General features: G+C 33.2%; 1 protein-coding gene across 2 annotated transcripts; it reads right to left on the reverse strand.

The window, feature by feature from the left end:
- Positions 1-4,938: 4,938 nt before the first annotated feature.
- Positions 4,939-21,835, reverse strand: LOC115725331 (callose synthase 1). Of its 2 annotated transcripts, XM_030654813.2 has the most exons (45): positions 21,549-21,835; positions 21,407-21,458; positions 21,086-21,127; positions 20,057-20,288; positions 19,609-19,709; positions 18,910-19,028; positions 18,740-18,827; positions 18,517-18,627; positions 18,320-18,436; positions 18,143-18,232; positions 17,952-18,043; positions 17,645-17,771; positions 17,005-17,142; positions 16,835-16,908; positions 16,654-16,753; positions 15,528-15,650; positions 15,309-15,426; positions 14,578-14,912; positions 14,367-14,419; positions 14,202-14,262; positions 13,960-14,041; positions 13,836-13,885; positions 13,665-13,751; positions 12,976-13,113; positions 12,758-12,849; positions 12,541-12,625; positions 12,276-12,445; positions 12,057-12,180; positions 11,873-11,970; positions 11,658-11,790; positions 11,309-11,460; positions 11,076-11,185; positions 10,866-10,991; positions 10,624-10,692; positions 10,347-10,530; positions 9,352-9,556; positions 9,069-9,188; positions 8,844-8,962; positions 8,646-8,729; positions 7,657-7,769; positions 7,337-7,566; positions 6,452-7,249; positions 6,267-6,317; positions 5,459-5,644; positions 4,939-5,352 (listed from the first exon to the last, which is right to left on the reverse strand). In XM_030654813.2, exons 4-45 carry the CDS (start codon positions 20,235-20,237, stop codon positions 5,104-5,106), a joined length of 5,883 nt encoding a protein of 1,960 aa, XP_030510673.1. In that variant the 5' UTR covers positions 20,238-20,288; positions 21,086-21,127; positions 21,407-21,458; positions 21,549-21,835; the 3' UTR covers positions 4,939-5,103. The 2 variants fall into 2 exon arrangements, with proteins under 2 accessions (XP_030510673.1, XP_030510672.1); XM_030654812.2 differs by having other exon boundaries at positions 21,407-21,554.
- Positions 21,836-23,146: the final 1,311 nt, after the last annotated feature.

Below are 23,146 nucleotides of genomic sequence, written 5' to 3' on the forward strand. Positions count from 1 at the left end.
CTATACCTGACATCTGTTATGCTGTAGGAATCATGAGCAGGTATCAGACAAATCCAGGACGGGAACATTGGACTGTTGTTAAGCATATCTTGAAGTACTTGAATTGTACAAGGCAATTTGGGTTAGTCTACAAGGGTGGTGCTTTAAATCCCATAGGCTATACCGACACAGATTTCCAGGCATGTCTTGATGACAAGAAATCTACATCTGGGATGATATTTACTCTTGGGGGTGGAGCAGTGGTTTGGAGAAGTGCTAAACAAATCACGATTTCAGACTCTACCATGGAGGCAGAATACATAGCTGCTGCAGAGGCTGCCAAAGAACTTTTCTGGCTTAGAAAGTTCTTCATTGGACTCGGTGTCGTCCATGGAATGGAAAAACCACTGGTTTTGCTTTGTGATAACACTGGAGCCATAGCCAACAGTAAGGAGCCTCGAAGCCACAAAAGGAGCAAGCATATAGAACGGAAGTATCACATCATCAGAGAATATGTGGCAAGAGGGGATGTACTGGTGGAGAAAGTGGACACAGAGGACAACCTAGCCAATCGATTCACCAAAGTCTTGGCAGGAACTGCATTCGAAAAGCACCGTCAGAATTTAGGATTAATTGATATGTACTGATTAGTTTTATATTAGTGCAAGTGGGAGTTTGTTGGGTTTTATGCCCTAAATAAAACTCCAATTCAATGTAATCCGTATTATTCAATATCAATAAAGAAACAGAAGTATTTTTCATTCATTTGTGTATTTTTTGGTTCACATTGTCAATTACTTGTCTATTTGATTTATAAATTCATCCAAGCCCTTTTCACATTTATGTTCTTGTTTACTGTGTCGTCAGCACAGTGGAAAGTAATCAAGACTATGTGAATAAAGATTCCTAGATTTATCAAAACACTGGGTTTTACTGATATGACAATTTACAACATACTTTACTTGCATCTTAGATAATTGCTATGTTCTTTCCAGAGCATAGGTTAAAGTAAAGCTTGTGTTGGATGCATGGAGTATGCATTGGAAGGGACCGATATTGAACTTTGATATGGATTTATTAAACTTACCGTAACATCTATTCAATTCAATATCACTTAGTTGATCCTAGATCAAATGATCTTAATCCTGATATGATTAGGTTCAATCTCAAGAGTGTTATTCGTGTTCTTTGATTTGTTAGTTAAGCCTACTTTTGGGTCAGGGTGATACGTACATTTTGGGAACACGGTAGTGCAATTGAGTGGGAGCGCTAAACATAAATATGGAGTCTATAGCTTCTATCTGGCGAATAGAAAGTAAAAGATGATTTCCTTCGAGCTTGGCCAAACAGAGATAAATTGTTGAATATTCATTTCACTTAGCTGAAATATCATTTATACGGGGCTAAGTGTTTTAAGGATAAAATACATTGAAGGGTGTTACGGTAATTTAGTCCCTATTCAATGTAGATCATCTATATAGAGGATCATTGATCAAATTAGGATTATAACAATGGATAATTAATAGCGTGTCTATATGGTGGAACATATAGAGCGTTCTATATAGCTGAGAGTGAAATTCTGAGTTCTATGCGTGGATGCAACAAAGAATTAATAAATCAGTGAATTTAAGTGGTAAGTTCTTGATCTGCTTATTGGAAGCTCGGATATATAGGCCTATGGTCCCCATACTAGTTGAGACAATACTACTTGTAAGACTCACTTAATTGATTTTGATTAATCAATTATAATTCTAAAATTAGACTATGTCTAGTTTTTGAATTTTTCACTAAGCAAGGGCAAAATTGTAAAGAAAGAGTTTCTAGGGTATATTTGTTATTTAAGAGACTTTGGCTAGTCTAATTAATAAATATATTAAATGAAAATATTATTTAATAATTAATTTTAGTTATTAAATAGTTAAAATTGGCATTTAAATGATTGAATTTGAAAATTGGCGTTTTTGAGAAAATGAGATGTAGAAATGATAAAACAGCAAATTGCAAAAGTGGACCCCATATCCACAAGCCTTGGCCGGCCACTTATGTAGGTTTCACCATTTAATATTTTCATTATTTTAATGCCAAATAATTCAAACCTAACCCTAGGTGGCATACTATAAATAGGTAGTGATGGCTTCAGAAAAAGATGATGCATCTTATTCCTTTCAGAGAAAAACCTGAGTGCCTTCTACCTAACCTAGCCGCCACTTATCTTTCTTTATTCTTCATTATTGATTCGAACCCCTTGAGTGAATGAGTAGTGCCCACACACATCAAGTGGTACCTCAATCATAGTGTGGGAGATCGTGAAGAATCCAGATTCAACAAGAAGGACATTCGGGCTCAGATCTTGATAATACTCTGCGACAGAAAGGATACAAGGGTTAAAGATCTGAGTGGAAGGAGACATATTATTCCGCTGCACCCAATGTAAGGTTTCTCATACTTTATATGTGTTTATTTATAGTCGTTTTAGAAGTTCATATTTAGGATGTTAAACAACATACTTGTGAGTAGATCTAAGATCCTGGTAAAATAATTCTAACAAATCTGCCTACTGATTCATACTTTGTAATCCTAAGGGTGCTATTGCAGATCCCACCTATAGTGATTTGGGTAGTATTTCCCTCAGTATATATAACCAAAAGGGGAGTAGGTCATTACTCGCTATCACAAGGGGGCCGAACCTCTATAACAAATCTTTGTGTTTATTGCTTCATTCTATTTGTGTAACACTTGGCAAGTATCGGATTAACACGACCTGGCTGTCAGTTGATCACTTTTTGAGGTCAACATTAGATTTGATCTAAATTATACTTTCACTAGTGAATTAATGGTACAAAAGGATAATTAAGTAATTAGAAGTGTAGAATGGTAATTTGACCAAAATTAATTACGAATTAGCATAAGGAGGAATAATCACTAGAATTGATTATATTAATGGACACTATAGTAAAACTTAGTAAATATAATTTTATAATTACTAAGAATTTAATTCCATATTTATATTGGGGTAATCATATAATTAATAAACATGATTATTTGATTGATGAAATTCAATAAATAATTTAGTTTATGAGAGCTTAGTATTATCGGTCCATGGTCCTCGAATCTCCACCTTGAAACACTGTCAAGGGTATGGATAAAATTTGTATAATGATGTTCAGAAAAACCTATTTTGATTTGTCAAAATAGTAATTATTTATTTTGTAATAAATAATTTATTTTCAAATTTATTAATTAAATAAATTAGGAAAAAGACAAAGTGTTTTCTAAACAAAGACACTACCACTGTCTGCTTGAGACATTGGTGACACCACATTCACTGTGTTGAGACACAATGATAGGTGTCTATAAGATATGGTAAGCAACACTGAATTTATTTTGGATTAATTAATTAATTAATTCAGAAGATAAATATTTATTTAAATTTGAACTTGAAAGGTAGTTATAGATATAAGTGTTCATTGGATCACATCCAATGTTTTTAGGCCTATCCAGATCTGATCCAATTATATATTAGATGTTAGATTTTACCATCCGATCTAATTAATTTCAGTCATCCAATCGATCCAACCTCCATTGGATGTTGGATTGGATCAGTTCTATCCGTTGAGTTATTTCATATGTATTTATTGGTTTAATTTAAGTTTATTCAATATTTTAGACCTAGTATTTTTTTTGGATCGGATTGGATCGGATCCATCCAATATTTTAGGTGCAGTATGTATTGGATTAGATTGGATCAATCCAATCCAAAAACAAAGAGTAAAATTTTAATGTTAATTTTTATATATACATATATATTTTACGTATAACCATATAAAATCTAACTACCCATCCAAACTAAATGAAAATACTAATTAGTTCGATTGGATGTATTGGAGTTTTGGACACAACATCCAACATCTATTCCGATTCAATTGGATATTCAAATATAACATCTAATCCGATCTGATCACAATTGGATATCCGATGTTTGGCGGTCGGTTGTAATTGGATCGGTCGGTTGTCATTGGATTGGATGATTTATATTTAAGTTGGTTGAGATATTCCCCCAAAGTAGTTAAGTGATTCTCTCCAAGTGGTTGAGAGATTCCCTCAATCGGTTATTTGATATTTAATTCAAACATAAATATTTAATTCAAAATAAATATTTATAACAGATCCGGTTATAAATATTTATTCAAATAATTTAAATATGATTTAATTTATTATTTTGAATTCAAATATTTATTTAAATCAAACATTTATTGGTTTTAATTATATGGTCCGTATAAACCTAAAAGCATACGCATTTTTTTAGAAGCCTAAATATGATTAAACTTTTTTCCATCATCATGGTGTTCTTCCTCATAAATTGAGATAAAACGAGAACAATATTATATAGTTTATCATATTAGCCCACATTATACAGTTTATCATATAGTTCTTCATCATCATCTGAGGATATAACTTACAAAAAGAAACAAGGATACCCTAATAGGTTTTTCAAGATGTAAATTTTCTTTTTGTCTATTTATTTGAGATTTAATGTATATACATATGGTGATCATGACGATGTAGTGCGATGATAATCAAAAATTATTATTCCACTACGTACTTGATTTAGTACCACAAAACCTACATCATGGCCTTAGCCCTGGCCTCGGACCTAGATTCGGACTCCAGCCCTAAACCGGATCCTAGGCCTGGACCCCGCCTCTGTCTCGAGATCAGACACTGGATCGCGGCCCCAAACCCAAACCTCGTCCCAACCCCGGACCCAAACCCGGATCCAACTTAAATAAAATTAAAAAATTAAGATTAACTTTATGAAACATACTTTTGTTTTTTGTTTTTATTTTTAAAATTAAAACATAAAACTGGTTATAAAAAGCATTTTTCTTTTTCAAAATCAAAATTTTTAAAAACAAAAATTCTAATTTAATTTTTGTGATTAAAAAATTAAAACAAAAATATACAAAGGCCACCTAAATATACATATTTATCAATCACTTCGAAGTATCTGAATATAATATAGATCTATGAAAGAAAAGCATACAACAAACTATATACATTTTATATGAATCCTTTCAATTCAATTCAAACAGATTTTCCAGTACTCCTTTGGAATTAAATGAACTATTTTTTTATTCGTGATGAGCGATCCTTCCTTTGTCCACCAAGAATACGAGAAATCTGCAAACCTCTGCTGAATGCTTGGTTAAACAACATTCGTGTCTGAAATTCCGAAACGAAAGGGAACCAAGCCAAGAATGCAACAGGAATAAAGAGGATCATTCCCATGATTACTTCATAATAACGTGCAAGTGTTCTAACTGATGCCCACAATGCAGTATTTTCAATTAGTGGCTTACAAGCTTGCGCAATCTGCATTATATTGAGAAGAATAATGATTAGCACACGGTCAAACAATATTTTCAAACTGTAACAACCCATAGAAAATGTAAGCCATCTTTGAAAATAATGAACTAACCAAGAGCAATCCCCATCCAGTTGGCATGAAGGCAAGAATGATTGCTACAATGTCCTGAAGTGTCATATGGGGGAGTGCAATTAAGGTGATGAAAAGAGTTAAAAATGATAGAAAAACAAATCCCTTAAAAAGTCGAAACAGTAGCTGAAACTGTGCACTAAATCTTCGCCTTCCAATAGATGCAACCTGCAACATTTTTACCAAGATTATTAAAATAAAATCCAAAGAGCAAAAAGAATCTGCAGCAAAAGCAAAGAAAAGCAAATTTAATCCTCTTTCTTGGCTTCTAGGTTCCCAAAACAGGTGCTTCTTCAGATATCCAATTTGAAAAATAGGTGCTTGTGCATATTTCTGTGTTTATTTTGTTTCTTCTCTTTGGTATTACTGTGTCTCAATATACAAAAAGCGATTAATTTTTCACTAAAAACTGTTCCAAAAAAAAAAAACTTGATGCAATGAATTCAAAGATAAATATTGGTGGCTTAATGAAATGGAATGAAAAGGAAAATAATTTTCATTCCATGTGCTTTGTTTAGTTGTATTTTAAAGTATTGGAAGATCATTATAATAAAGTGGTCTTTTCACTATTTTGGTAGAATAATTATTCTATTTTAAAATAAAAGAAAAAACAACATTCCAATGCAAGATTTGAAAAAATTCCTAACTTTTTTTTTTTCAATTTTTTCATGTATTTCAAATTTTATTCAATTTCATTCCTATTCTAATTTTTACTCCCATTTTTATTTTTACATTTTCATTCCTCCGAACCAAATGCATAGTCTTATAAGATTCCAGTAGTCTTACTCACCTTTGTCAAAAGCAAAACTGCAATAATTACGAGTAGCGAAATACCATAAACCTGCATGCCCCACACAAGAATCATATTAGTAACTTATTGGTACTGCTTCATGTTGATTGTACAGCAGATATTTGAGTAGGAAAAGAAAGTGCAGGAAAGCAAAAGCAATTAAGAAAAACATAAAAAAAATATACCAGAAAACTTTTGGTTTTCTTTGTGATGCTCAAATGATACACAAGACCATATTGATAAACGAAAAAGCGGAGCGCTAACAGTATCTCAGCAATGGCACCGCGCATCCCAGAGTGTCGAAGATGCTGTTGTTCTTTTTGCCACCAAGATTCCCAACTCTTATCAGGAGAGACGCCAATGCCACCTTGATTGCTTATCCACTTATTCCAGTCATTCCAGTCATCGACTATCTTTTGCCACTCAAATCCTGATGGGTTGAAGAGAAAAGGAGCAAAAAGCCATGTTCCTACCATAAACCACATTGATACAGTGATGAGGACATATGCAACTACACCCGTATATGAATAACCAAAAATGTGATAAACTAGAAGCAGAATCATTAGTTCAATGCCCTTGACAAAATGACTCCTTGAATAGAATCTATAGTTTTCAGCAAATTTTGCATGGAACACTACAAATCCACGGCCTGTTCCTCTATATTCAGCCCCTCCATGGAGCAGAGTTCTTCCATAATAGTGCGTCTTTGTTCCAAGCGAAAATGTGAAAAATACAGGTGCTAGTTGTAATTGCATTAATATGAAATCAGTTAGTGCATTCCGGAACCCCCTTTCTAAACCAATTTCCATCACCATAGGCAGAGCCATCAAAAGTCCAATTTGGACAAAAGACTGAGAAGCAAGAGCTACTTGAAGAGACTTATTATCTCGAATAGCTGGCTGAGTTCGCAGCCCCTCCTCAAGTCCACTAAGAACAAGATAAAGACGGCCATAGAGAAACACATAGACTGTGAGCACACTCAGCTGCCAGAAAAGAGCCAAAGAGTTAAAAAAAACTACCCAAAAGAGAGAGAAAGGTTGATCATACAAAAATTTACTTGAATAACCTACCAAGGTGCTGAAGTAGAAGCCAACTGTGGTAAAGTAACATGACAACATCCGGAAAAAATCAAATCTATGCCCAAGCCTATATATATCACGACTTATAGTCTGCTCGCCGTTCCCATTAGCTATCTTTGCCTCAAACACTGAGATCTGGTTGAGTCCAACATCCCTTCCTTTACCAACTTGAATATACTCATGATGAGTTACATTTCCTTCACGCAGTGTAGAATTAAATCCTGCATATAATAAAGTTGTTGTGTAATTATGACAGAAATCGAATATTGATCAAGGGAGAGAAATGAATATCTGCAGAAAAAATATATTGCCTGCAAATATGTCCTCGCTTAAGTTGATGATTTTTGAAGCTTTGCTAACACCTCCTCTTGTCAGGTGGAACAGCCTATCAAAGACATCAGGATGACCGTAGTGGAAGCGAACTCTGAATGAAGATGAAATTAGTATAATGTGACACAAAACAGGTAATCTCTAATGTTTGCAAAACCTAAACAAGTGGGCTCCAATATTTGAAAATGTGAAAAAGTGAGAGAGACACATAGGTAATGACAAGTGTGCTAAGAATTCATTGTCTCAAACTTTTAGTACTTTCCATAAATTCTACATCAATTTAATGCTAGAGCATTAGTTTCCCTTTGTATGTTAATCTTTAGAATCTTAGTTGCAAAGCCAATATCCTTCATCTCAAACTCTGACTTGACCATTCCTTTTACCTTGTCCACTTTTTATCACTTTTTTAAACAAACATTGTTATTTCAAGCATAAGTGTGTGAAGTGAAGCAAGGGACATTACCCGATGACAATAAATATGTGTCGAGTAACTAATCGGAAATCCCACTCCAAAGTGATTTCAAGTGAATCACTTAAAAGGGACTCACCTGTAATCATAGCACCCGTACTTCATAGCATTTTCTTTCCTTTAAAATGACACTGTTTCTTAAAATGTATAAACATGTGTGTTTGTGCATAATAATCAGAAACAACATACAATTCCTTGTCTGTGTGTGATATAACTTATAAATCATAGCACAATCAGGGTTGTTAGAGCTGTTTAATAGCCCCCAAATCAGAATATTTTCAAAAGCAACAAGATATTATGATTAGACTTTATTGTCAACATCAAAATGTTTTCAGCTTCATAGTCTATGATACTTTGAGCTATTCTGTTTTATTTAGCTAGCATTTCATGGTTCAGACAAGAAATCATTCCTCCAAAATATGGAAATTCATTTGGAGGTAGAAAAAATACATTTATGCTATTATAAAACAATCTTATGACTGTACCAAGAGAAATTCTTACTTTAGAGGGTTAGCCAGCAATCTCTGCCCAATGGTAACAAAACTATTCTCCTGATTTGACATAAACCAGGCCAGAGATGAGACACTGCAAAAGTTCACAAAAGACATGATTAGCAATACAAACTCCCACGCATTAATTCTTTGTTAACCAGACCAGCAAGGTGGCGAAATCACAATTGAGATTAACAACGGTAAATACCTTCCAGTGAATATATGCTCCCTTAGTCCCAGTATTGTTGGTGTTCTCACATCACCATGTTTTTCAAGGAGTTCTTGCAACAAATTTCTCATTTTGAAGGCTTCTTCTAAATAGTTATCCTGTGGGATACATATATATCTCAATCTGATTAGCATATGCTGTTTCAAATGCTACGACTATAACTAGATAATGCACCAAAACATATAATTTATTGTAAAATAGTACTTGGTTCATATCTATAGTTTGCAATGCTTCACCACGTGTGAATATAATGGCATGATTTTGATTCTCCGGTTTCCCCTCACCCAACATTGCAGGTCCTGGTAGCTTTATCTGATATATTAACTGCACAAGATTCATAAAATCAGCCTCAAAGTACTAATTAGAGTAAGAAATGCTTGTTCTGTAAGAAATGCTTGTTCCGGACAAAGGCTAAGAGAACTTGCACATTATTTCTAATTCAATTATAATAATAAGAGATTCTAAGCTTTTTAACTTGAGACTTAACCTGATCTAGATTTTGCACTAGCTCAGAAGAATCACTTCGCTTAGCTGGCACCTTCACAAGTTTTGAGTAATAGACTTTCTGAACTTCTGGTTTGAATTTATTTTTACTAGCTCCAATGGATTTTTCTTTACTTGCCTCTACCGATTTGTCTTCACTAACTGGTTCTTCAACCTCATCAATGTAAGCTACTCGAAGTGATGGATACCTTCCACACAATAAAAGAAAGCAGATATAACCATGAATATCTTATAAAGTTTGAAATACACGAAGATAAATTATTATTTTTTGAAAAAAGAGGAGAGGTCGTTGTCTTAGACTGACCACCCTCTAGTATAGATTAAAACTCTTACTTTTGGCGGAGGAAAACTGCTTTAAACAGAGTAAAAGAGAGTGAAAAAACGAAAACAACAAAGAAAAATACAGAGAAAACAAAAGATATTACAATCCAGAACCTAAATTACAACAGGACTCTCCATTCTCTACTCAAATCTAGAAAAGATAAGTCTTGGAAATGCTTGGTTCTGAAGACCCATGTTGCTGTCCAGAACTTGATTTTATCCCAAACCACTTCCGCTGAGTTTTCTATATCTTCAAAAATTCTGGTATTTCTCTCCAACCAAATAGCCCAAAATTCATATCAGCTACTACTTGACATTACTTTGTGTGGACGGCTAGCAGTTATAGTTTCCTTTTTTTTTTGAAAGCAGCTAGCAGTTATAATTATTTACTTGGTTCTTAGGAAAGTTGTTGGAGAGGAAAAGTGGCAAGTTTATATATGTTAGTAGTTAGCATAAGAAATGAGATAGATGGTAATATAATTAGTGTTTGGGACTGAGTGGAAGCAAGGAAAATTGGTGAGAAAATTGTAGAGAGCTAGAAGCACTCATAGGAAACTCTAGGCCACTTGAAATGCCTACTATCTGTATTTGGTGTATTTCTATGATCAACAATATATTGAACCAAAGTATTTCTAAGATAAACTACAGATAACATACGTTCTCATAAGTTTCAAAATGTCATTAGCACGACGTTCCCCTGCTCGTTTGTCAATGCCATATTGCTGGCATGACACAACATATGCGAACTTCATATCAGCTACTGCTTGACATTGTACCATTAATGACCTTTCACCTAGCTCTGCATTGTCCGATTCAGCAGCCTTGTAGCCTTTCATGAGATCTGCATAGAGAAGCAAATAAAATTTAGTGAAGTGATCATATATGGAGCAAAAAGAGACAATGTACATGTACTTTATACAGCAAATTCGAGTACCAGAATCCTTAGCCATGTCCAAGAAGGCCTGAAGTTCCATTGCTTTTCGGTAGTACATCATGCCTCGAACTTAAAATGTAGGAGTGGCAAGACAAGTAAGAAAAAGTACTAACAATATAATATACCAGTTTACAGTAAGTAACAATAGTACCTAATATAATCAAACACACATGCGTAAGTATAACAAGATCTACAAGGCAGAATTAAATTAAAACATAGATATAGAAAGAGAATATGCGAACCTGTTTTTGTCAATGTCTGACCCCTGTATGAGGCCCATAGACAAAGTTTTTCTTGTAGTTCCACAGTGCTCATGAGTTCTTCTTCACTTAAACAATTAACACGTTCAAGAAAGTTTGTCCATTCATCTGTAAAATAGTAAATTCAACATGTAATTTACCAAGACTAAGTACACTTGTACACAATATAAAGAGTTGGAAACATATAAAAACCTGGAAATATTTTTTGCAAGTAAAAGAGAATAGAAACTCCATCTTCATTTTGTTCTTCCAATTGAGAAACAGAAAATGTTACTTCCTCTGTGTAGTATGGTGTTAGAACTCTGCCAAAACGTATATAGTTGATTACTTTCTATTTAAATCCTTCAATTAAGTGCTGTTGTCTTAATTTGACATAAATTATATGCAATTACAATATGGAACTTTTTAAGATAAAATGAACTTACGAGAAGGAAATCATATTTCGAACTTTGGGAGCAGGAGGCATTTCCATAAACAATGAATTGGAGAAGAAAGAAATGCGCCTTCTAGCTTCCAAATTAGATGGTACATCCATAGCAGACTCCTTCTCTGTGAGCAAGAGATGAATCCTTCTAATCTGTAGACTCAAATTTGATCAAAATTTTAGCCATATAACTAATTTTATTCAAACTGGGAGATGAGATGCATGGTATACAAAATAAAATAGGGTGGTGATAAACTGTGTATAGGAGAATTCATGCATTATATAAGAATAGAATGATAGTAAGCTTTTCAATGATCATTCATTCATGACACCCTTTCAGCAATACTAACTTTTTCTTTCCAAGCATCGGTTTCTGAGGTCACAGGAAACCTAAGTTCACTGAAAAACTTGTATTGTTGATCAAGCGGCATCATGCCCTCATCCTTTTCATAAAGGCCACCACCATGGCTAGACTCTAGCAAGCTGCATGAAAGAACAAGAAATACAAACCAATAAGACTCTCAAACACATGTATTACTAACAACACTTTTTCCAAATCATTTACCTTGGCGATTCATCCTCCAGTATGTCTCTTGTAACAATCTCTAGCATATTTAGCAAGATGATTGAAACCTCATCTTTGTCTTCTGCTTTGTTATCTAACTGCAGTAGCCATACCAATATCATTCAAGCTATCATCTTGAAATAGAGACCGGTAGGGAAAATAAAATCTTGACAAGAAAAGTTACCAAATATTTTATCAGAATAACAAATTGTTCATAGAGGTCAGGCAGAGCACTCATGTTCAGTTCTGATATCAAATCTTCTTTTTTAATATGCTCATCAATTGAGGAGAAAATATTGTCTATAACCCTGGAGAGACAAAAAGTGATTAGGGAAATAATGACAAGAATGTCATTCAACCATATTTATGTAGTCCAGTTCCAGACAATAGACAGGGAACTTACGTTGTTTCACGGTGTCCTAAAACCAGAAAACGAATGATACTTTGAAATGATGAGTAACACTCTTCAACAGCACAAAGCATATACTCGTCCTTATTTATTCTCTTTTTGAGCTCATTGTCTTGTGACCTTTGTCCACTGCTATCTTTTGCCATGTCCAATGCTATTGGTATCTGCAAAGAAAGTACTAAGTAAAGTAAGTAATTTTTCTTTTTTTGGTATCAGGATCCCTTCCCAGAAACAGAAAAACAAAAAGCTAATGGCCAACCTTGCTTGCAAGTAAGAAGGGAGGCCATTGGATAAGCTTCAAATCTGGATCAGCCATGTATGGAACAAGTAATAAGTCCATCTCCCTGGAATACAAATTTATTATCTTGTTGGATAAGATATCAAATTCATTATGTTAAACACAAATGACACTACCTATTACTTATAGACTAAAATGGGATATTGGCTTGTTTCCTGATGCAGCATTCAAATTTTACCTGTTACTTATAAGATCTTCCTCTCTGAAACTATTGACTATTTCATTCCACAACTGGGCAAATTTTGTTGCCTCCCGCGTTTTAGATAGAACCTAAAACAACCACCAGCTTGGTTATGACTAAAACAATGTCCTTTTAAGTAATTATATATGTCCAAATGCCAAATTGTGTAAAAAGTATCAATTAGAATATCTGGCAATGCAAAGCAGTAACAAAACCTCTTTGTCTTTGCGAAAGAAAGCAGCCTTTATCCCCTTCTTCTTCGTATGCTCACTTTTGTCCTTTGGAATTAAAAGATCATTAAAAGCACCTGGAATGGATCTGAATCGAGACCTTAGCATGACCAGAGTCCGAATCTGAGCAAACAAAAAAAGAAAATTATCAGTTTGATACTTTATATTCACCATCTCAAAATCAATAAAAGGAAATGACAATTAAAGAGATAACATTCTACTTTCTAAACAAGAAGAAAGCTTGATGTGAAGAACTGTTTAAATAAAGGAAGATTAAGATACCACTTAGCTAAGTGATAATATACAATTAGTCAATTCAAGACAAAACCTTTACAAACCACACACTTGATTGTGCAACACATAACTTAGAACATTAGTTTTTTAATGTATCTGAAACATAAAAAGTGCATGCAGCACATGAAAGTTTATTATAGTAAATAACTAATAGATAGTGATTAAAATCTGTGAAATCTAAACAAAATAGCAACTTGCATTTAGTGAACGGTAAACCCAACTGCTATAGTGTCAAATATACTTTACTTGGTTGACACATCATAAATTTAGAGAAAATTTTCCTTGTAAAATCTAGGTCTAACTAACACATGATTAGCATGAAGCTTTTGAAGTATTTCCACAAGATGAAACAATTTTAGGGAAGTCAAAGATCCACCAACCTCACCAAGACGCCTAAATGCACCATATATACCTCCAAATATTGTGGAGAAAATAGCATACCAAATTTGAGTATCCATGAAGTAGACCTACAGTGATCCAATAATAAGTTTAATAAGCTCGAAAGTAAGAAATCTACGAAAAATATTATACCAAGATAAACAGACACATACAAGGAGAATAGGAGCCCAAAGTGCAATCACCACTCCAATGTTATTATTGGCTGCAAGTAAAATATAATAATATTTTAGTTTTAATTTACAACATAAATAATAATGTATACAGACATGCTGTTACCATGGGGGAAGAACTCATGCCATTGATAGGTTGAAATATGAATTTCCATAATGGCTTTTGTTGGACCTACAAGAGGCTTAATCTGCACATACAACCAAAAGAGCGAGAGAGAGAGAGAATTTGGTATCAATGCCAAATAGAATAAACTTGACATTAATTAAACCAGGTTCAATATATATACAGAAATTTCAATTTAATGGAGAAGTAGGAAACAATATGTGGTATCTAGATCAAAGATTTACCTCAAGATAGTAGCTGAATGCTAATTTTGATACAAGCAAGAGAACCCAAAACATGGTGTACCTACAAAAAAAAAAAAAGCAATTGTACAAACTTATCGATAAATTTCTTGCTCTAGCCATTCCCAAAAAAAATTATATAAAATTGACTTAAATTCACATGTTTACTTGAAAAGTGAAAATAAGCTCTCATGCATTCCCCTTCCAACATAGAGCCGAGGCTGCAAGACAACCAAAATTAAACTATGAGAAAAGAAATAATGTTTAACAAAAATAACAATTCCTGGAAAGGATATAGGTAAGTATATGATAAAAAATTTAATCAACAAAGAACTTTATTAATATTTAAAAAAATCTTCTACAACTTCTCTATGCATACCTGAGACCACCACATCATGACTGTCAAAATTGTATAGTTGGATCTTTCAAGAGGTCGGCGAATGAATGGGAATAGAAACAACAATAAGGACAGCATATTTGGAGATAAGTAAATTACAACAGCCATAATGAACACAGAAGATGAGCCTGGACCATTTCCAAACCAGTTCTTCATCGTCTGTGCAAACCCAGAAGGATTTTTCAACCCATATGCATAAGTCACAGGTAAGATAACAACCCACGCTGCAGCTGATATAACCTTTAAGATATATCTTAGCTGGACATAAGAGGACATGCTCTTCCGAGCTTTCCAGCTCAAAATTACATCAAGAGTGGCTGCAAGATAAAGACAAATATACATAAGTATAACTCACATTTGATAGTACAACATTTTGAATTTGATTACTAAAATTTGACAATCAATGACAATTTAGCATCTTCTAATTGTAGAGCAAATTTATTAGAATCCCATATCGACTGTGGAATTGGTTTGGGTTGTGGGTAATTTATAAATTTCTAGGATCCTACTTAGACTAAGTATGGGATTAGTTGGTGGTTATAACTACTTGAGCATGCTCCTTTCATAAGTTATTCTTTTGGGAGTGAGTTCTACCTAAGTACCCAGTATTCTTGAGTAGAACCCTGGAAAAGCCCTACTGGGTATTTTGACTAATAAGTTGTGTGAGGATAATATAAGATGATCTTATGAACGATATATTACTTTATGCATACCTTGTCCTAGCTTCAATATGGCAGCAGTAATAAAGATACTCAGAACTTTATTGAAAACATCCGCCTCAAATATGGAGCTTAATTCTCCGGACCCATTCCATGCAACTATGATCATGGCCTTAATTCAGTTTAGAAGAGCATACAAAGAACTCATTAGGCCAATATATGCAGCATAATATGAGAGAGGGATACATGTTAATAAACAAAAGAGAAACAAACCTGTAAACTCAAAATATAAAAGCTCCACATTCTATCAAAGCTCCTAAATATATGGTAAAATGAGCGAATCTCAACAAAGTTCGATTTTCCAATCCATCGATCCACATTAGGAGCACTCCTTTCCTAAAAGTGATGAATTTCCATCAGTCAGAACAAAACTATCAAATCATAATCAAGTTAGGGCCTAACTAGAGCATCTAAACTCTACAAAGGTAAGGAATTGTTGATTCACTACAATGTACTAATGTAACTACTATTTCACAACCTTTCATCGGTTCCTCTTAACTGAAATAATTAATACCCTACATGTGCTTTCCCATTAAGGGGAGAGGTTTCTATAATCGATTTCTGGAACAACAATGAAAGAAAGCTAGCTGTGAGAGGTTTTGTTCGAGGAAATTGTCAAAGTATGATATTTGAATTGTATTGGGTTAATAATTCAATAAGCTAATGCATATATTTATGTTCAACATTTAGATTCAATGTTTGTGTAAGTTCTATTAATGTAGTCGATAAGTAATTATTAGAGGAAATGGTGGTTGATGGTTCTTGAGTCACAGATAACATGATTCAATAGTTAAGGTAATGTGTGTTTCAATAAGTTCTGAGAAGAAGATTACCCACATTTGTGTGAAAGTTACCTTGTAGGTAGCTTGTTGATTGATAATGGAAAGCTACCACATAAATCTTGTTCTACTGATATTCTGATTCATTAGTTATTTTGATTTACTAGTTTAGGTCATTGAATGTATCAGTGTTTGTTTTTGTTTACTTGCAGATTTAATTGGTGGTACTGATCTTTAAAATTAATTAATAGAAAGAGTCAATCCTAATAATTCAGCTATACCAATATACATGAAATGAATAAAGTATATATGTAAAATATTTATATAATTATAAGCAGGACTGTAGTTTTTTTGCTTATTATTGTTTAGGACTGTATTTCAATCAGGATTTTAATATTTCAGATTTCTTAGTTATGCTAGCCTTCAACCCTTCACTTTGAGTTGCAATTAAATTTATTTTCGTAGTCATGTTAAGTTTCTTTACTTGTTATAATCCAAATTCTTATAATAGGCATCCTTTAAAACAAAATTCGTATCCAAATTACAATATCATCACATACCTTGTCTCTATCATGAGTATCAACTTTGTTATCATTAGGACAGCAAAAGAAAGAAGAAGTAGCACGCATAGGCCAACCTAGCTTAAAACAGTCGACAGTCCTACAAGAAACATAGTATTATGATATTGGATCTCATAATTACCAAAGCAAGTAATTTAAGAAACAATGGACATGATAATACCAAAAGTATTCATTCAGGTCATCATAGTTTCTCCACTGAGAATGCTTTGATTTTCCTTTGCTTTTTCGAGATTCCTATGCAAGTAAATTAATAAATTTGTTAGAATATGTGTGACAGGATGAAAAGGAAATACATGCATGAAGCCAAAATATATTATTACAATCCTCTACCTGTGCAATGATATTATATATTGGAGTTACAACTTTTTTGAGAAAAGCCTCCTTTTCACCACCATAGGCTGGCTTTGTGGGTTCCCCAGTCATTGGACTCATAGTTCCATTCAACACCCCATACAATTCAAATGCCATCTATTTGTTGTGTGTATGAACCAAAGATCAATAAAAATAAGAAGGCGGCAAACTACAATGTGATAATCTAGACAAAACAGGTAAACAGCGATAAACAACAATAAAAGTACAACATTGAACAGAGGCCAAATCATAATGGAGCAAATAGCATGATAATAGTTATGATCAAGATTTGAGGAAACAAAGAAACACATATTAGAACAAAACCCTTATAAGATTCCAGATATCACTTCCATATCTCTTTAAATTTCTTCATCATGCTCTTCCTATTTCATTTAAGGAAGCTCAAATTCAATGTTTCACATCAAGCAAAATCAGTCTATATTTTTTTTCCGAACAAGTTCAAGATTTCAGATACACATAAGCAAAAGACACTAGGAAAATGTATTTTCAGAAGAGTATACATCAATCAAACATTAGTAGAAGGGAAAAACAAAAAATAAAAATTAAAAAATAGAAGAAACAAATCTGAGACTAACATTCTACGATATCTACTGCATACATGATGGTATATATAGCAAAGGCATTCTGGCATGAATCTCAGATTAGCAGCTTCTCCCCATATTAGAAGATATAAACCCATGTATAGTAATTTTCTCTGCTGAACATCCTGTTGAATACTCGGCAACCTGCGTGGGATGGGAACAGCCAAAATATGGTTAAAGGTAACAAAGTGATTTGAATTTTGAAGTATATTCTGTGATGATTACTAAGACGAGTGAAGGAAAGCTAAAATGTATTTAACACTACATTTTCAATGATTAAGAATGAATAAACTAATGTCCTTGAATCTAAGTATACAGCCTCACCATAGGCTACTTTTGCGATCCAAGTATTTGCACCACTTCTTGTAGTTTTTGAAAAGTTTCTTCATTACTTCTGTCAGAGCACGATCATCTATCTGAAAAAAAGTTGAATATATTAGTCTATGCCAACAGTTAAAAATATGGCTTACTATAAAAAAAAAAAAAAACGAAACATAGGATGCAAGATTGAAAACCTTGTATTGTTCAGGCTTTGGCCATTGTCGCATGTGCACATTAGCAAGCAACAAAATCAAATGCTCCCTTTGATTTCCTACATTATCCCCCTACATATTAAGAAATGGAATATAACACATCAAGAAAAACTCGAAAAACCCAAGTAATGAATAAGAACTAGTTCTATGTGAACTTACCTGAAAACCAAACATGAGCATGAGCCAGTCTAGAATGTCTTCATCATCTTTCTTTTTGTGCTCCCTTGGCCATGGCAAACCTCTAGTATTACGAAGAGCCGAAGCAGCTGCTTTGATCTATAAAATGCATAAGCAAGAAACATATTAGAACTAAAAGATAAATTCAGAAAACTAAATCACTAGATTTTGGTACAAACCTCAGGATAATTCATGATAGCATGATTTTGACCTTCAGCATCAAGTGGAAGAATATTGTAAGGTACATATAACTGTGATTTTTCTTCAACCTTGGTGTGAGCCTCCAAAATCTGTAGTCATAATCCATACATTATAAGGTTCCCAAAGAAATGTAATCTTTGCAAGAAGTAGTACAGCATAGTGTTGTTAAATCATGGAGGAGTTACAAGAATGTCCTTTTACCTCTTCAGGGACGGCCTCTGTCTGATTGACAGCTCTCAAAACTTCGAACAGCACCTTAGCAGTTTGATATGCTCTTGTCAGTCGGGTGCTGATTAGAAAATATAATCAATCTCACTATCTAAACTTCTCAGACAAAGTAAGTAAAAAAAACTTAACAAATAAGTACTAACCGATCAGCATTGTCAACTTGTTGCAGAGCTTGAATATATTCCTTATAATATTTCCTATAAAAGCTTTGCATTTCACGAGCATCACTTTTTACCTTTCCTTCTAATGTTGTCTTGTCTTCCTGAAAATACTCAAAATTCTCAAGATTTGTGGCTAATTTCAAACAGACAATATGTAATACAATAAAAGAGCAAAACAGACAAAGCAAAAACAGCTGCTAAAAATTATAAGAAGCTCCTCCTTTTCAATAAAAATGTCCAAAACCGATCGTTATCAATCTTCATTTGCATACTATAAAAATGTCCATCCTCAGAATTCTCCTTATATGCTATAAAGATTACTCCAGATAAAAAGCAAATAAAATGGCATGGACTGACCATCACAATATGATTAGGTTTTCTATTCAAACTACAATAATTCCAACAATTGAATGACAATGAACCAAATAAAATTGCCTCTATCTTTTTCTGACACAAGCACAAAGGAAACAAAGCCACTGCCTCCTTTTTGCAACACATCATAAGGTGAAAGGAGGAGCTTGTGATCAACGTCATACTAGAGATCATGTATGAATGGAAAAATGTGAATGATCATCATCATCACCATCCATGTAGTTCGTTAATGGTATGCGGTTATAATTTGAGTACTATAATGACCCAATAAAACTGCATGCAACAAGTGAAATCATAAGCAATTCTTACCTTTTCTAAACGCTGAAGAAGTGCAGTTTTAAATTGACGAACACCACGGCCACTAGATTTGGGATCTAGTCTATGAGCTTTCTCAAAGGCATAGAACCGACCTGATTTCAACATGCCATTATGGACTGATTTAAAATTCCTTCGAAGTAAATTTAGTAATGAATAACACATTAGAACCATCAACTACAGTTTTTAAGTAACAAAATGATACCATCATATTGTAACCACCAATCCACTGAACAATTAAACAAGCTCAATATTCAAATAGTGATGCTAGCTAATCAAAGAGAGATCAGAATAATATTCATTGCATTGTCCTACTAAATAATGCATGGTAAGAAACTATGTCAAGTTCTACACAAGTTACATCAGTGTTTTTCGGAACTATGACTGCTAATCAAAAACTGTAGTTTCAAATTGAAACAATGCAACAACTACAAAAACTTACAGAGATAAGCAACTCTTGGGTTTTTAGCCTCAACTTCATTAGCAACCCGAAGAATTGGTGCAATATCCACCAGTGAAGAAGGCACCACTTCACTGTCCAGCATTGGCTCCAGTACATTCCTGGCTGTCTGAGCCCGCTGAAGTCTCTGTGTGGGCTGATCAGACCGCCTATTGTATGCCATTTTTACAGCTAAATCTCTGTAATATTCAGCTTAAATTGCTCCCTTCTCTAACTGTCAACGCCAAAAAGAATAATTCATTAGAATAAGTGGACTTACAGAAACTTTCCTTGACAAAATCATATATTTGGAAGCTAACAAGCATCAAACATTAAGGCTATGCTTGGAATTTAGATTTTAGGAAGAAACTTTCATGGATTTTGGTTTTTCTTTTCTTATTTATTTGTTTATTTTAAACAAAACACAAAGGAATTATTTTATAGGAAACCCTCTGAGTTTAATTTGATGTAATAATTAATTTTTTTCGTAAGCATATATTATATAAGAGAATTTTGCATAAGAAACTTTTTATCAAACATTTTTTTTATTATCACTTTTTATCAAACATTAGTAAAGCATTTTCTTTCCTTTTCTTCCTAGTCTTTTCTCTCTCATAATTGTTCTTTAGAAAATTACAAACTCCAAAATATTTGAGGACTTTTAAATTCCATGAATCTATAGACAACACCACTAAAACTCACTTTAACTGACTCTGGTTCAAAGTTCACAGTCCCATGGAACAGTAGTATTTAAACATTAAAGCAACAGAACAAGATGTAAACTGCTCAATAATTGAATAGTGTGAAACATTATTATTTTCTAAATACTACAAAATTAACTTACTTACAAAGCCAATTATAATTCCCCATATTTTCCCAGAAGTCTTTTTGGTACCCCAGCAACTTTAATTGAAAGGTAGTCAACCCAAAAGAATAAAAAGTAAAATAAAATAAAAACAAAGCTTAAGCTTAAGCTTAAGCTTAAATTGATCATGGATGATTGTTACCCAGAAATCAGAAAAAAGAACACACCTTATAAGTGAACCATACTCTCTTTCTGAGCCCAGAAGATATCTACAACCAACCATAAGTCAAGAACATCCAATTATATTATCATATATCACAAAACAAAACCTTCTCTCTAAGAAACCAAACGAAAAGGGGGACTTTTATATATCAAATGGGCACATTTCATTAATTGACACAAATAACTGAAAAGCATACTAATATGGACACAGCACAAAAAACATACTATAAATATACAAAAGAAAGATTATTAGGTGAACTATGAAAGAGACGTGTTATAATATATATAAAGCTTCTAAAAAAGAAAGTAATGTTTGAAAGACTTACTTTGGTAATCGATTAAAATAATCTCAAAAAAGAAGACCAGCTTAAACTTAGGCTGCAAGCATAAAAATGAAAAGACTATAGTAACAAAACAAACAAAACAGAGAGAGAAGAAGCAGAAAAGTTTAGTTGAGTGGATTCATACATGCATAGGACTGCTTTGGAGTCAGTCAATGTTTAAGTTGACTCTTTTGGTCTTTTGTTTTATAATCCAATCAAAACGTGCCAGCTCATCACTCTCAGTTTCCTAACAGCTTCCTGTTTTTGTCTTCACTTCTCTTTCACTGACAGAATTTGCATTTAACACTTCGAAAGCAAATACTGTAGTAAGTAGATATTAAAGGACTGAATAAAGAAAAACAACAAGCTACTTTCAAAAAAAAAAAAAAACAGAACAAAAAACAGTAAGCTGAACTATGGTTGGGTCATCATTGTCCAGGTCTGACATTATAAGAAAGGAAGGAGTTGGTATCCAGTGCGGTGCCGTCAGCTTGTAGTACAGTGGGTGTGGGTCCTACATTGAACACTACATGTAACTACCATGTTGATTGGTCAATGTGATGATATTGAGTGGTGTATTATCTACGACAAATAACACTAATTATTTGATGAGAGAAACCCAATAGAGATATCTCCTTATATTTTATAATTATTTTTTTTTGATAAATTATATTTATATTTATAATTGAATAAGACTGAGACGACACGACTCCAAAAAGACATAATTAAGAATTGAATTCACGAAAACGACTCAGATTTATTTTTTTTTATTTTTTTCTAAGTTGATAAGATTAAGAGCATTTGAAGTTCTGTCCAAATGACTTTTTCTTTTTGTGGTGAACAAAATCACTCCTAAATTAACTATTTAGTAATCTATAATGCCTGAAACTTTTTTAAATTAAGATAGTTTATCATCTAATTAAAGGGTCTTTGCCAAACTATGAACTACATAATTCTTATGAAGAGCCACATAGAACTAAGATTGCCCTAAAAATTTAAATAATAAAACTATAACATCTTCAAATACCTTTTCTTTGTTAATAATTATCACTAAAATTTCAGCTTCTAATACTGAAATACTACTTGTAAAACAAAAAAAAAAAAACAATACCAAAAAATAACATGTATTAGAAAAGGCTATCTTTGAATTAAAATTAATAAAAAACAAATTAGATTTAAACACATAACTGAATTTAAATAAAAACAGCTACATTAAAAAGAGAACGAAATCTCAACTAAACCAAAAAAAAAAAAAATAGAAACTAAGAACGCAAAACAAAGCACGAAATTCAATGAAGTAAAAACTTCTGTGGTATTATTCCTTAAATCTCCAATTAAGATTCGGCTAGTTCGTTAGTTAGTGTTTATTAACTAACTTAACTGTCAAATAGGACAGCTTGCATATTGAGTCCTATGGCCTATATAAAAAGGAATGCTCATCTCATTTCGAAAAGAGAATAGAAAGTAGAGAAAAAAAAGTAGAGCAATGACAAGAGAGACACAACACAGTAGAGAGAGAAGTTAGAAGTGAGAAATTGAGAGAGAGAGCTGAGATTGGAAAATTATATTGAGAAACATTGTCGATTATGTTAGCTCGGGCTAGTGAGTTAATGAGTGTTGAGGAATTACACCATGGATGACTTACTATGATTATTTCCTTGTAGCTCCTGAAATTGATATCTCTAATTCTCATTATCAATAAAGATTGATGGCAATGCTTTCAAACTAGAGTATGACCAAGTT

Source organism: Cannabis sativa, chromosome 6 (assembly GCF_029168945.1).
Source record: "Cannabis sativa cultivar Pink pepper isolate KNU-18-1 chromosome 6, ASM2916894v1, whole genome shotgun sequence".
NCBI classification, from domain to species: Eukaryota; Viridiplantae; Streptophyta; class Magnoliopsida; order Rosales; family Cannabaceae; genus Cannabis; species Cannabis sativa.

Coding starts and splice junctions, on each gene's coding strand:
- LOC115725331 (XM_030654813.2), bottom strand. CDS start 20,237: ATGGCATACAATAGGCGGTCTGATCAGCCCACACAGAGACTTCAGCGG. Junction 11,791..11,872: donor CTGGAGGATGAATCGCCAAG/GTAAATGATTTG, acceptor TCTTTCATGCAG/CTTGCTAGAGTCTAGCCATG. Junction 6,318..6,451: donor AGAAAACCAAAAGTTTTCTG/GTATATTTTTTT, acceptor TGGGGCATGCAG/GTTTATGGTATTTCGCTACT.